Source organism: Macrobrachium nipponense, chromosome 6 (genome assembly GCF_015104395.2).
Source record: "Macrobrachium nipponense isolate FS-2020 chromosome 6, ASM1510439v2, whole genome shotgun sequence".
NCBI classification, from domain to species: Eukaryota; Metazoa; Arthropoda; class Malacostraca; order Decapoda; family Palaemonidae; genus Macrobrachium; species Macrobrachium nipponense.
This window is the reverse complement of record NC_061108.1, coordinates 45,835,646-45,852,017: the sequence shown is the minus strand read 5'-3', so window position 1 is coordinate 45,852,017 and position 16,372 is coordinate 45,835,646. Positions and strand designations below refer to the sequence as shown.

Sequence of the window (16,372 nt, the reverse complement as noted above, 5' to 3'; positions counted from 1 at the left end):
ACTGCATTCTTATTGCATTTTTAATCAAAAAACCTTCTAATATTGATTATTTTGCATTTTTGGTGTCATATTTCATCTACCAGATCAGCGTTGTAGGTGTCGTAACCCTGGAAATAATTTGTGATAAATATAATTGGAAAGCTCCTTAACCTCAGAACGTCATAAGCCAAACCCACCATAACCCGGGGACTGCCTGTACTCAAGATTGTAAACACAAGGTATTTTACACAACCCCAGCTTCCATGATGAGGTAAAATAAGTCAAGCAAATGAAATAAGCCATATATACATACCTACATACCTGAGTATTATTCAATCTTAAGTTACCATGCGACCCTTAATATTTTGTCCCCTAAACATGATTTCATCGTAAAATATCTCATGTATCACGCAATCTGTATTTTTGATAGCCAAGAAAACATTAAGGTAACCTTTTTTCCTCAGTAGTCCTATCTGCTTGTTAAATAAATTAAAGTAAAAATAAAAATAGTCTTCATCTATTGAGCAAATTTAATTTATTTTTGGTAGAAAAATCAAGTTAAATTTTACAGCAGCACAGGCAATATTAAATGGTACTGGTAATTCTGTTGACTTACACAAGAAAGTTCATCAATGCCACTTCCAACGTGAAGAGCTATCAGGATTCCCATCTTCATCATCTTTGAATTTTTTTATATTATACATTTTAAGATCTTCTTATCTATATTTTTACTGCATTTTCTCATTTTTTTAATTTTCAAAACCCAAACGATAACTGCAATCGAACAACTTGCTACAGCATATTTGGTTTTGTGTTGTATTGCTTACGATTTTCTTATTTACATATATTTTACCCTATTCTTATTTATACCTTTTTCTTATTTTTTTACAACCCAAAGATAAAAGCAAGCGTGCACACAGGATATGTATGTACGCACACAAATATCACCAACAAACTAGTGGTGAACTGGGAAATTTTAAATTGCACTAGCTGAAATTAGAGCCAGATTATTGATGGAACCAGATTAATCACTGCCGGATTAGCGATGGTCGACCTGTGTGTATATGTAAATATAACTAAGTATAAGAGTTTTAAAAGTTATTTACGACTATACTTTACTGCATTATTTACCAGTTTCTGTAAGATTTTTTCCATTTTTCTACAATTGCAAATCATGAAGGTATTTTCTAAATTGGGAGTGAAGTGCAAATAGTGAAACCATTGATGGAGAAGGATTTCTACAGTATGCTAATGCTTTACAAACCATTCTGAGATCTTTCAGCTCTAAGTTAAATTAATAAATCCTTACCTAAGCCCAGCAAATCTTGCCGTAACCTGTTTGTAGTTTTTACTTGAGCACGGTGATGAATCTGTTGAGTCACAGTGTGATCACTAGTAGTTGCTGGACCATGAGGAATCATTTGAGTGGCTGTGCCAGAATCAATCACTTTTGCCTATTAAGAAAGAAGAACAATTAATATGTATGTATGCTTAACATTTTATATAACACTTGAAAATTCCTGGTTATACATTTTTATGTATAATGAATAGCACTGTATAAAATTTTTCATTGGCATGAAAGGTTGCCTAACATAATATAGTAGTTATTTGGTTCTGTATTAATCTCATGTCAGAATTATTTTTAATTGATATTAACTTATGAAAATCCCATCATGAAGGAAATGGATTCATTGCACTCATGTGACGCTAAAAAGGGAAGTATAGTAAATGAAAAATAAATATAAAAATTCTAGGGTCTTAATGCTTACATAACATGAAGTTTCCATATCCCAGGGTTCAAACCAATTCTTTATAGAAAAGAATGCTTTTACCAATGTGTGGACACAGTTTCAATAACATTTAAAAAACTATAAATGGTAATGAAAACTCAGGAAGAAGACTATAATGATGTCGATGAAATACCCATATTGCTAGTGTCTTTGTGTGATACACGGATTTCACTGGTAGAGATAAAGGAATTTGTGAAACAGATAGTCCTTACTTCATTATAAACCTAATAACTTTTTTACGTCTAGGCCATAATTGAGCATAATTCTTTCAGAAAATTTTCAAAAGAATCAATATACCTGCATTTTGTTTTGATTATATTTTTTACTATTAATTCCATCATTCCCTTTTTTACATTTTGGAAACATAAGCACTGGTTCAAGACAAACATATTGAAAGTTTAAAACTCTAATCCTTAAAATAACTATCTTACTGCTTCATCTTTTCCTACAATGTACCACTACATGACTGACACTTTCACAACAACCTAGAATTCAACCTACTTTCTACAAAACACCAATACATACTGACTCTGCAAGGCACTGTCTACTGGGAACCTTCAATATATTGTCAATAAAATATGTATGTTGATCATGCAAGTAAGACTTCATAGAATATTTTATCAATGCTTCAAATATCACTATGGTAGTATCTGACAACCTCGCATAATGTCTTGTTTGGCAAAATTCTTGTTTAAGGCTTTGATCCCCCCTTTTGTAAACTCAGTAGTTACTTTTTATCTAGTAACTTTAAATTAGTTGTTGATAGTGTACGTAAATGCTTAAATATCAGAAAGTGATATAATTTCTGCAACATAATTTGTTCAATTTCCTGTTTACATTTTTTCTCACTCTTTTTTATAAAAGAATTATTTTTGCTATACCATTCCACTCTTGGAGGAATAATGGGAGGAGACACCTTGCTGCGGGATAAGTGAAACCACTCAGGTCGCTGGCTGCCATATTGGGACTGGCAACTTAATCCCTAGGCCGACCGTTGAAGGGGTCGACCGTTGAAGGGGTCGACCATAGGTGCACGACCTCGCAATGACTAAGGTGTCACTCAATTGTTTTTAGTTTAGCCATTAAACGCCGAAGCGGTAAAATAAAATTGTCTCCCGTGTGCCGGAGATGTTTCAGAGTGAGCGCGGAAGCAGAAAAAATATTTTTTTCAAAAAATCACAGCGTGCTTAGTTTTCAAGATTAAGAGTTCAGTTTTGGCTCCTTTTTTTGTCATTGGCTGAAGTTTAGTATGCAACCATCAGAAATTAAAAAAAATTATCATTATCATATATAAATAATGCGGTATATGATAGCGCAAAAATGAAATTTCATATATAATTGTATTCAAATCGCACTGTGCGCGAAACGGTTAAAGGTAAAAAGTTACTTTTTTTTTGTAATATACACTAAATTGTGATCATTTTGGTATATAACACATTGTAAAACGATAAAAGCAACACAGAGAAAATATTATCACAAAATAATGCATGAATTCGTAACGCGTGGACGTAAACAAATATTTTTTTCAAAAATTCACCATAAATCTAAATATTGTCCTAGAGACTTCCAATTTCTTTCAAAATAAAGACAAATGATTGAATATTACTATACTGTAAGAGTATTAGCTTACAATTGCAGTTTTCGACCATATCTGACGAGTTAAAGTTGACCGAATGTCGAATTTTTTTATATATATATTTTTTATATGCAATTATTTCGGAAATAAGAAAAGCTACAACCTTCAAATATTTTTCGTTTTATTCTACATGGAATTGCGCACATTTTCATATATAAAACTCTATGAAATGCCTAATATGAAACGGAGCAAATATTCCGAGAATGGGACGTACGCATTTCGGAGATTTGTGGCGGAGAATCCGCGCACTGAGGGAAGGAAAGATTTTTTTTTTTTAATTCACCATAAATCTAAATATTTTGCTAGAGACTTCGAATTTGTTTCAAGATGAAGATAAATGACTGAATATTACTAGACGTAAGAGTTTAGCTTACAATTGCGTTTTTCGACCATTTCGGTAGAGTCAAAGTTGACCGAACGTGGTTTTTTTTCTATTTATCGTGATTTATATGCAAATATTTCAAAAATGAGAAACGCTACAACCTTCAATTATTTATTGTTGTATTCTACATGAAATTGCGCACATTTTCATATATAAAACTTTATGTAACGGCTAATTTAAAATGGTGCAAACATTACCACAATCGCACGTATGATTTTTTCGGAAGAGTTACCGCGCGGACGTAAAGAAAATTTTATTTTTTTCATAAATTCACCATAAATCGAAATATTGTGCTAGAGAATTTCATTTTTTTGCAAAATGAAGGTAAATGCTTGAATATTACTAGAATATAAGCGTTTTAGCTTACAATTGCGTTTTTTTACCATTTCGGTAGAGTCAAAGTTGACCGAAGGTTGAAATTTTGGCAATTATCGTTATTTATATGAAAATATCTCACAACTGATAAAAGCTACAACCATGGGTTGATTTTAGTTGTATTGTGCATGAAATTGCGCACATTTCCATATATAAAACTTTGTATAACGGCTCATTTTAAAATGGTGCAAACATTACCACAATCGCATGTATGATTTTTTTCGGAAGAGTTACCACGCGGACGTAAGGAAAAAGTTTTTTCATAAATTCACCATAAATCGAAATATTGTGCTAGAGACTTCCAATTAGTTGCAAAATTAAGGTAAATGATTGAATATTACTAAAATATAAGAGTTTTAGCTTACAATTGCGTTTTTCGACCATTTCGGTAGAGTCAAAGTTGACCAAAGGTTGAAATTTTGGCAATTATCGTTATTTATATGAAAATATCTCAAAACTGATAAAAGCTACAATCATGAGTATTTTATTGTTGTATTCTACATAAAAATGCACACATTTTCCTATATAATACTTCATGTAACGGCTAATTACAATGGTACAAAAATTATGTCAAAGTGACGAAATAATTTCCGAGATGTGTCACAGATACTTTTTAGTGCGGCAAGAAAGAAATTCACGCTTGCGCGCCTGGGTAATGATTGTAAACAAAACAACACCTTGATCCGTGAACTCCCAGCATCCCCCAAGGCGCGTGATTCAAAAGTTTTAGGCTGGTAGGCCTATAAGTATTTTTCCGTGAATTTAAAAAAAAAACTTTTGTAAGTCGACGTAAAATACGTCCAGTCGGCACACGAGAGACAAAAAATGTCGACGTAAAATACGTCCAGTCGGCAGTAAAGGGTTAATTGAAGCACTAGTTGTGACATCTTCCAGTGTGTTAACCTTATTTATACACAATGCCAGTATCTTGTGCTGCTTATGGCTGTACTGCAAGGATGAACAAGATCAGGGATCCTAAAATCCCATTTGACATATTTAATTCTCAAAATCTAAATGCCAAAGGATTTAAAAGCCCAATTCAGAAGAATAATGCAAGTGATATTAAAGATTTTCTAATAAAAGCAGAAACTTATATCAGATCTTTGAGACTTCAGAATGGTAAAGACATCTTAAAATCAAATAGAAAAACTGGTTTCATTGGCTTTCTCTATTCCATACGGAGTCTTCAGATTCTGTGCGAAAATTGTATTGCATCAGATGATGGGCCTTTACAATTTTTGATGACCTACAAATTCAGTCAGGATCGTATTGAACTATTCTTTGGTCAAGTAAGAAGTATGGGAGGCCATAATGATAATCCAACAGCGAGACAATTCTCTGCTACTTACAAGAGGCTACTTGTACATAATGACTTAATGGATACCATTTGTGGCAACTGCTTGCCATTAGAGTCGGTGCCCATATTAACTGGTTCAAGCAGCATAAGGAATATATATATGCTTCTGCTTCAAGACATCGAATTTTAGATGTTCAAGAAGCATATTCAGATGACAAGGAAGATGATTATGATTATATTCCAAACCATTACCACTTGTCAAAATGTTCAAATAAAGTAGCTTATATTGCAGACTTTGTTGTTTTTAAGTTAAAAAAGTCTTTACAGTGTGAAGTCTGCATTGATGCATTAATGTTAATAGACGCTAATTTTCGTCACACCATCGTCAAATTAAAAACCAAAGGAAAATTGGTGTATCCATCAAATGATGTTATTGATATATGCAATACATGTGAACAAAATATGAGAGAAATGTTGTCCTGCAACAAAACACTGGGGAGAGTTAACTTCCATAAATTAGTTAGTTCAGTATTGGCAGCTAACAGAGGCAAAACAATATTTTCAGAGTTCGATTATCACATGTATGATACTCAACCATTGGACAATCACTTGCACTTATTGTTAAAGCAATAACTGAAAAATATTTGCAAGTGAGATATAATTATGCTGGTAAGCAGATTACTGCTAAACTTCAATCGCAGGTCGCAGGAAAGAGTTGCCAGATATATACTAAGCTAATTCATTTTAGTGGTCAATAATTCCTAATAGTAGGCGATAACAAACAGTAAGGTCTAAGGAATTAGCAGACATAAAGAGAATAGCTTTAAATTTGTGCCAGTAATAGGTTATATGTATATAAGATTATGAAAAATTTGTATTGTATTTCTGAGTAATAAAGTAAGGTATTATGTATGATAAAATAATTAACTATGTTCTTTAAAACAATGATAAAATGTCTAGCACTTTTCGCTCCCATTTATCCCATGAAAAGACGCATTATGAAAATAAAAGATGGGAAAAGTAACTGAAGCGTTTCTATTAATCCTTATGGTGTGGTCTCTCTTTTGCCAGTCCTGGGCGTGGCTGCCACGTGGTAAACTGGCTTCACTTCACTGAACGGTCTGACTCATGCAGGGCGTCTCCTCCCACTATTCCTCCAAGATTCCACTAGACTAAAACAGACAACTCCTCTCCCTCTCGTGTTCCACCTTTTAGTAATTTTTTATCTATCAAGAGGTGGAACTATTGCCTCAACCTAGTCTAGGCCATACTTTTTCTAAATTGTATTTTTATTGTTTACTAGGTCTGGACTTGATGAGAACATTATGTTATCCATACCATTTGCACTTCTTTAAAAAATATGAAGGTATGGTGAAACATAATTTTTCATACTGGAAATAAAATTCAACTTGTAAAAGTCAACCAAGTTTCAACAAATGCATTAGCAGAGCACAGTTGAGTGTATCTCAAGAAAAGAAAGAAAAGGAATAAATAATATAGCTAACATGACTCTTTGAAGTCTCAAACTGAATCTAAAATTAGCTACAGTCACTTCCTCCCCCTTCTTGAGGGATTAATGCCTTCCTCTGGAGACAAGTCTGGCTGGGAATTTATGGAACATCACCAATATTTATAGCAGAGATTTGCTGCCTTTTGGCACCTTTTTTCCTTTCCTTAGTGCACTGACTTCCTATGGATCATCAGCGCCACAGATTTGGCTACTGAATTTATGAAAAATTGGAAGAAAAATCTTGCATCAGGTGTGCAGCATCAGAACCCCTGAATTAATATATCTGAGGTATCCCTCTCATGTAAAGCAGACAACTTTGTCCACCGTTCCAGATTCAGAAAGGCAGCTGAAGTGGCTAAGTCCACTTCCTGTCCAATATTAGTCACATCTCTCTTATGCCCAATATTAGTCACATCTTTCCCATGGAAAGACTATTCATCTCCATTGGAGGAGTAGATGAGGGAAGTTCTAATGTTTTGGAGTATTGTCCCAAATGTAGATTCTGCTCTGAGAGAGAAGAAAATACTCTGCCGAGTTCTGCTCGAAAGATGTAGTCTCCTCCTCCTGTATGCTACAGGATTACGCACCCAAGCTTGGGCCGGCTAAAGGGTGGGGACCAGGAAAAGAGAGGGATGGGTTCACCAGGCGACACAGGTCTTCCCCCAGAAATAGATTTTTCCTTTGTCAAAATCCCTTTCTGGGCTCGACCTGAGTCAGCCGGTGAAATAGTATCAGAGAATTGGCCATACAAGCTTGGAAAATACAAAATTCAAAAGCTACAAGGAAAAATAAAAATAAAATGTTCTCTTAAAATCAAGCTTTATTAACCAATGTAAAGAAACAAGATACAATGGTAACAAAAGGAGGAACAAATATGACCAGACCCATACTATTCTGGGAAAAACAACAGGTAAGGAAGACAAAAATGACAAATATAAACTATGTACATGTCCGGCAGTGGATTGATAAGCAAACCAGCCCGGAACCTAAGGGAGACAGGTGGGGATTACGAGCGAGGAAGGTAGGAAAGAGTGAGTATCAAGGGAAACAATTTTATAGCAGAATAAAGGAATAGGAAATAGAGTTATAAGACTAGGCCGTATCAGGGGAGATGATGCTCCCTGCAGCCACTGCTGAATATTTAAGGGCCTCTAAATTCTTCAGATAGTGGTGCCTAAATACTGCCGGAGATTTCCAATCCATATATTTTTTAAGATCCTCGAAGTTCATATTGTGAAAATAGTTAATTGAGGTAGCCACTGCCCGGATATCATGGACGTGGAGGAATGAATCCGGATTGGCTTGTTTAATAGAATAAAGGATTTATTGCCTAATTCCTTTTAAGGAAATGGTTCCGCCTTTCTCTCTAATAAAAAGAGGACCTGAAGACTTTTCAGAAGTTCTGCCCAGAAAAGATTTTAAAGTGACAATAGGACACAATGATGAGTCCTGTGTGAGAGGTACAATCTTCCATGGAGCCCACCTGTTTTGTGGGTCTTCATTCTTGGCTAAGAATGTCCGATCTGGGGATAGTAGAACTTCACCCGACGGGAGGAAATCAATGTGATTTGGGTCTCTAGAGAGAGCCGACAGTTCAGATATTCTGGCGCCTGAAGCCAGACTCATTAAGAAAAATGTTTTCCTGAGAAGGGTTAGATATAACCATGAATCATTATCAGTGTCTGAAGCCAACTTGAGTACATCGTTTAAAAACCAGGAGACCGTGTGGGGGCGGTCCACTGGTCTCAGACGAGCACATGCTCGAGGGATAGATGAGAAGTACGAATCTGTCAAATCAATATTAAAGGCAAGCTGAAAAATCTTCCTTAAGGCAGATTTAGTTGTAGTAATGGTACTAGCAGCTAGACCTTTTTCAAACAGGGTTCTAAAGAACGAAATTGCCAGATTCATAGTCATATTTTGGGTATCTGATTCTTTTACAAAGATGGCCAATTTCTCTACTGCAGAATCATACTGTCTGAGTGTTGATTCTCTTTTATCTGATTCTACAAACAGGATGTTTAGTGGATCAACACTAGCATCCTTCTGAGCCGAGAACTTCAAGAAGTCCATAAAGTTTTTACTATTTGAGTCAGTTCTGGACAGGGAATCCGTCTGGGACGGAGATTCAACTCTAGTAGAAGAGGAAACCAATTGCTCTTCAGCCAGTTGGGTGCAACCAATGCTACCTGTCCTGTGAAAGATCTGAGTTTGTGCAGGACTTTCATCAGGAGGTTTACTGGCGGAAATAAGTAAATTTTCTGCCAACTGTTCCAGTCTATGGACATCGCATCTGTGGTGGGAGCTAGAAGGTCCAGATTGGGAGCCACGTAACACGGGAGCTTGTGATTGGACTCTGTGGCTAACAGGTCTACCTGAAGGCCCAGGATTTGATTGCAAATCCAACAGAATGACTTCATGTCCAAGGACCACTCCAACTCCAGCGAAGTTTGTTCTGGATTGTGAGTCTGCAATGACATTCCGTACTCCTGCCAGGTGAGTAGCTGACAGGTGCCAATAATTTTTCGTTGCTAATGAAAAAATTGCAATCATTACATGATTTACTTTGCTCAACTTGGAGCCTCCTCTGTTTATGCAATGAACTATCACTGCACTGTCCGAGACTAATCTTACATGATTGTTCTTGGCCGGATTTAGACGTTTTAAGGTCAGAAAAATGGCCATTGCTTCTAGGACGTTGGTGGAACTGGCGGAATGTATTCGACCATGTTCCTTGAACCTTCTTGTATTGGGAGTAGCCCCCCAACCACTCAGAGAGGCGTCCCTGTAGACTATCAGAGACAGTGGGGGAAATTGCAGTGGCACTGACTTGGAGAGACTCCGGACTTCCGTCCACGGACGGAGTCTTTTCTTCAATATCGGCGGAATCAAAGAGATCTTGTTTCTGAATTTGTTGTTGGCTCTTTTCCGCCAGACTCGATTGATATCCTTCAGCCTGGCTTTCAATAGCACGTCTGTTATTGAGGTATACTGAAAAGAACCCAAAACTCTCTCTTGGGTACGACGAAAAGCCTTTTTGTTTTTGAGGAACTGTCTCGTAGCCTTCGCTATCTCTCTGCACTTCTTTGATGGGAGTGATAGCTTGTGTGAGCTTAGGTCCCATTGGATTCCCAACCATTGAAAAGTGGGACGCCAGAATGAGACGGGACTTTTCCTTGTTTATCTGGAAACCCAGATACTCTAGGAATTCTATTACTTTGGCTGTTGCTTTGCGACACTCCTCGTTGTTGGTTGCCCAAATGAGCCAGTTGTCTAGGTAAGCTACTAACATTACCCCTTGAGCTCTTAGTTCTTGGACTACTGTCTCTCCTAGTTTGGTGAATATTCTGGGTACTATGTTGAGCCCTAATGGCATGACTCTGAATGAGTAAGCTTGTTTTCCTAGTTTGAAGCCTAGGTAAGGGGAGAAGTTTCTTGCTATCAGTACATGATAGTAAGCTTCTGTAAGATCTATAGAGGTGGTGACGACCCCACGGGGAAGTAAGGTCTGCACCTGCGAGATGGTCAGCATGCGGAACTTGCCGCATTGAATGTATGAGTTGAGACGGGACAGGTCCAGAATCACTCTTCGTTTGTCCGAGTCCTTTTTTGGTACAATGAACAGACGTCCTTGAAACTTCAGGCGATTGACTTTCTTTATTGCCTTCTTTTGAAGGGAATCTTTGGCATAATCTAGTAGGTCTGTCATTGGAGTCTGGTGAAAACTGACTGGTGGAGGAGGCCCTTTCTCCCATTTCCACCCCAGACCTTTTGATACAATACTGTGGGCCCATGAACTGAAGGTCCAATGGTCCCGAAAGAGATACAGTCTCCCGCCCACCTGCGGAGTCTCACTGGTTGGTTGAGGTCTTACCTCCTCTGCCTCCTCTGAAGCCTCTGCCTCTAGAGCCAGCTCTCTGTCGGAAGGCACCTCTGGCTCTGCTACTCCTTGCATGTCTGTTGTAGCCACGAAATGCTCCTTGTGACTCAAAGGAGGCGTTGAGGGCTGGGGAGGTTACTAAGGCAGTTGAAGTCGAAGGTTGCTGAGTCGGAGGACTCTGCACCAGGACAAACTGTTGCTGTGGCTGTGCCTTGGATGTCGAAGGCTTGCCGATCTGGGAGACAGGAACCGCTTGAACAACTGTCTGAGGATGAGAGGAATGGAAGGGCTGGTATTTCCTCGGCCTCTTCCTAGCTTTGGATTGTGGTCGGAGGCCTAAAACTTCCTTTTGAAGGGAAGCCCCCAACGGACACGAAGGTTCTGGTTAGCTCTAGCTGCCTTGCAGAGGACGTTGTTAACCACGTCCTCAGGGAAGAGGTTGGCATCCCAGATCGAAGCCTTTATGAGCCTGTTTGGTTCGTGTCTTATGGAAGCATTATAAAGTCATACAGGTCTGATTGGAAGGCCTGTAATAGTGACTTTGTGTGGATCCGGAATAGAGGCTCATCTGCAAATGTCGTAGCAGTCAACTCCGCGGTGGTGACTGAGTTAATCAACCTACTCAGCCTGCATCTTGCCTCGAATTCCGCTTTGACCATGGGGTCCGGAATTCTAGGCAAACGTTCACTGAATTGGTCGGAGGCACAGTCTGGATCGAGTCTGCCCACCGTGAACGTTGCCGGACCGTTGGCCCAAAACTCCATATCGCCGGGGAAGAGCAAGGAGGTAGCCTCCGTCTCTTTTAGCTGAGGCATAGGTTTGTCCTCTACCGCAGCTTGCAGAGTAAATTCTGCTACCTTCGACGTACAAAGAGTCGGAACTCCTTGTGGGGCCACAAACATCATGAAACATCCTTTATGGGGTGTCAACTTTGTGTTGACAAAGTCCCAATCTGTGAGGGTGCGGACCCATGCAGACTGGGCCTGGTCCCTAGGGTAAAGAACCGTCTCCTTCGGTTCTTTGTCAACCCTGACTAGCGCATCTTTGGCTAGCCTAGCGTAACTTGGAAAAGGAAACTGAAGGCCCGCCGGGAAGAACTCAAATTTTTCTACCGGTCGGGTTCCACAACCTTCGATTGTCAGCTTGCTGTCCGAGAACGGGGCGTGCAGAGCCAACCGCCACGGGTTGCTGTTCTCAAATGGCGGCAGCTTGGATGCGTCTGGTACCATCACAGACTGCGGAGTGGTTCCGAACTGGATGAATCCGGACACCAATTCCTCTTGGGCCTGTAGCCTCTGGGTCAGAGACAAGATAGATTGACCCGAAGTCTCTAGGCCTGAGTCGAGTGGACACCGACTCAAGCTTGGAGTCCACTACCTCGCTCATCTTCATCATGAGGTTTGTAAAAGCCTCCTGGTCAAAGCCGGACTCTGCCGGCCTAGCTTTGGAGGACTTGGCTCTCGACCCCTTGGGTGGGGGAGAAGCTTTAGCAGAGGAAGTCAACGGCTTGGGAGTCGACGACGACCTTGCAGAACCTGCCGGAGAAGGCTTGGACGGTTTGGATGCCTTCGGCAGGGATCTCGTCTTCCAGGCCTTGACCTTGGGGATTACCGAGGCCGATCTATCCCAAGTGGGGGCGGACTTTGTAGGGAAGCCCTGGAAAAAAGGGGGAGAAGAAGGAGTGGGACTAAATGGGAAACTACCTGCCTCACTTACCTCCCTAACTACCGATCAGTGAACCACCACCTTTCGGGAGCTGTAACAAGCCTACCACTAAAGGGAGCAGAAGGCGGTAGGCCAACTGACACCCTAAAGGAGGCAAAGGCCCAGGCTACACACAACAGGACAAACATAAAATAAATGATGAGGAATTACTGGAAGAACTGCGAAAAGGGGGAACACACACAGCAAGGACCCAGCCTAATCCTCCGAGATCGGTACAGATCCGGTCAGGTAGGCTAGTCTGGCCTCCAAAGGACATCATGAAGTGGACAGATGGAACCTAACTAAATCCTCTAAAATCGAAAATTCCGATCTGGTCAGGTACGAGAGGGACTCTCTGTCCTGGACCGCCCTCCCAGCAAGCATAATAGCCTGGGTAGGAGGCGGCAAGAGTGGGGCCGAAAGGGTGGGGGGGCAGGACTGCCTGACCTACCTTCCAAAACCTAGCCTAGGTCTGGTCGGGTAGGTCAGGGAAGGCAATTGCAAGGACTTCCAACCTCACAAAGAATATGAATATTAATCATAAACGTGCATATAATTGAGTGCATTACTGACTAACATCGAAAAATACAATAAAAGAATGCATGCATGAATATTGTGAGAGAGATAGAGAGGAATCGCCCTCTCCACAAAACTGGCGTACTATAGGCTAGCCCAGGAGCCAAAACACACTACTCGCGTATAACATAGAGAATAATAGTACGTACGGAGAGGAACCAACATGTTCCTGAGGGACTGAGGACAAAATGGAGACCACCAAAGTCTAGAATAACGAAATATAAACATAGAACAAGTGACCTCAGAGTACGTCAGGAGCGAGTTAGGGCCTACGACGTAAGGATAAAATTCGTAAAATCAAAGCTCCAGAACACGAAAGGAGCTAGAATAATGATGGGGTATACGAAAACAGTAGACTAAACAGTGTAAAGCAAACAGTGAGGTAAAAAGCATCATAAAACAACAATGGGAAAAAACGCACGCGGCGAATGATGCACCCAAGATGGCGGATGTAAAAGGAGCGTCACCCTGGTTCTCGAGAACTAAGGGGTCAAAAAGGGCTAAAAATGAGATGCATCGTGCCCTCGTGAGATATAAACACGTAATATGGAATACTCAACAAAGATGAAGAAGCTTGGGGCTCTGGAGCAGACATGGCTTCGTCAAAAAACACAGGAAGAGGGCAGCGAGAAACACACGTGCGATCACTGTAGCGCGCTAATACAGGAATGAAGCCTTCGGGCGGGAGTTCTAGAAGTAGCGAGCGGAAGGTAGACGAATTGTAGTCCTTGTAACGGCACCTACCTAGAGAGGGGTTTTGAAGGGAATCTTCTAACTGGCAGAAAACCTGGGGTAGTGGCTTCCACTCGCCCCTGTGTTTATACCGACACCCTATGGGTGAGCGAGCTGAAGGTAGTAACTTCAGCATTCCTTTTAGCTTTTTCTCTGGTATATTTAGCATCTATTTATACCTAGAAATGTGTGCTACCGGAGCATTTCACCGGCCGACACAGGTCGAGCCCAGAAATACTCACATTACCCACTACACTAAATTTGTCACATAGCAGCATCACACACCATCACTACATCAAATCTGATTTCATTCTGTTAACAAGAAAATTGATGAAGGATTAAAAATTTAACTGCATTACTTACGCAATTTTCAGCATCAATAACTCCTTTCAAGAAGTCAACTTGTCTCTTGTAATGCTTTAATGTTTCTTCATTAGGAGCACTGAAAATCAGTAAATAATATAATATAACAGTAAACATTCACTGAATAAATAACCATAAATTATCTATTTCAGAGAACTTACAAAGTAATATTACTCCATAGTAAGTAACATTAATTATTATGCTCTTTACTGCTGTAACATTCATTTTTATTTTTATATAATAATCATTTACCATGAACACTTTGATAGTTAAAACACAAAAAACCCTCTAAAAATACTTATAACTGAGTATTTCAATAGATTTACCACAAAAAGTACATTTAAGCATGAAAATTATATGAAAATACAGAAATTATATGAAAATACAGAAATATTTCTCAGTGAAAAATACTGCAAATAGGCAAATTTTCCACAAATAATGGGCATATATGGCCCATAGAAAAATCCACGAATAGCAGTGGTTGACTGTACTAGTGAAAGTAGGCTTCACAGTCCATTTCATATATAACTGAACCAACCTCCAGTTCTAATTTAACCCTTAAGAGCAGGACTAAAAAATCAATATGCAGCACCTCAGGCCGGGTAAACTTTGAGGGTGGCCAATTTAAGAAAGTGGAAGATATGCAAAGGCACAAGTTGTAAGAAAAAAATTCTAAATAATTTCTCCTACCTTCAATGAGAAGTTGAAAATGACTATTTACAACCTTTGTGGGGCTTCTTTTACAAGACAATTGTAAATTTTACCAAATTATACATGTTTTCTTTTCTAATAAATAAATTAATTTTACTTTGTAAAATTATAATTACAACTCATACAATAACAGATAATAACTATAATCAGTAACAAATTCTAAGTATATTTGTTTTAAAATATTTACATAAAACATACTGAGATCGAAGATGCAGTAACTTTTTTGGATTAAACATGTAATTTCTAATATTTCTTTGCAAGATTGCAAATATAACTGACATACTATCATAGAAGATAAGCTAAAACCAACAACAACCCTGGGTATATTTATTAGCAAATATATATAAAGGTGTACATGCTCCTTGAATCAGGAACACAACTAATTAATGAGCTGCCTGCTTCCTTGATTTTGGCAAGTCTAAAAGTTGCCATTATTAGATTTATGGGATGTAGAAGTACGTATTGGAACCTCTTTCCACAAGCGATTCCTTCAAATCAATGGCGAGTAATATTGATGCTCATAGGAGTGGATCTGTCCACCACCCAAAACCTGTTATTGCTACTCATATGATGGGATCCATCCATTAAGGGTTAAATTTATTCATCAATACCGTAAGAAATTAACCATCTATCTTTAGTACACAATATTTAGACTATGCCCTGTTACGCCTATTTTGTTTCTTTCCTATCTTTAAGTGAATTGTTGCAGCAGCTAGCCTACGTAGCTCCTCCACCTTATCAGCCAGCAGTTTCCATTGCTGCCATTTAGTGTTACTGAGATGAAAGCTAGGCAAGCACTAAGGGAGATGATCTAGAGTTGATGGTCCAACTGACAGTTCTACTCCTTCCATGTGGACGCTCATCCGTCGAACAGTTGTGGGAGAAATGACAGGTAAACCTGAGTGTGATACCCAGCCTATGCAAAATCAGCTAACTAAGGAGATGACTAGGAAGTATGAGGTGGCAGAGAGGATGTTGAGTCCCCTGTAGTGAAGAACTACAAAGAATCATTTAACAGATAACGTGAGAAAGGGTCCCTTGTACTATTGATAGTAAAAAATGACAAATTAAAATTTTAATCAATTTGTATTTTTCATAGCTAACAAACCTGAGGTCTTAACAATAGGATTAATTCCAAGCACTAGCTAGTACCCGGTTAAAAACAATCAAAGATTGTAAGCAAGGAATTTGTGAGATGTGGCACTCCTGCGAGTACGAGGTAATAGCTGGTCAGAGACCGTGCACCCACTCTGTGATGCACTCAGTCTTTTCTACAACCCAGGAACTGTAACAAAAGAGAGGGGCAGCTAGAGGTGGGCAATAAAATGTTAAGACCTTAGGTTTGTTAGCTATGAAAAATACAAATTGATTAAAAATTTGTCATTTGTTCATATGCAGAACAAACCTTCGGTCTTAACATTATGATAAACTTATACT

At 39.0% G+C, this 16,372-nt stretch overlaps 1 protein-coding gene across 1 annotated transcript in view; it reads right to left on the bottom strand.

Moving 5' to 3' along the window:
* The window catches only part of LOC135216830 (vesicle transport protein USE1-like), a 336,942-nt gene that overhangs the window by 64,238 nt on the left and 256,332 nt on the right, over positions 1-16,372 (bottom strand). Inside the window, exons 3-4 of the mRNA XM_064252331.1 lie at positions 14,225-14,303; positions 1,289-1,433 (exon numbers count right to left, since the gene is read on the bottom strand). Of these exons, the coding sequence (XP_064108401.1) occupies positions 1,289-1,433; positions 14,225-14,303 (224 nt within the window). The remainder of the gene's footprint in view (positions 1-1,288; positions 1,434-14,224; positions 14,304-16,372) is intronic.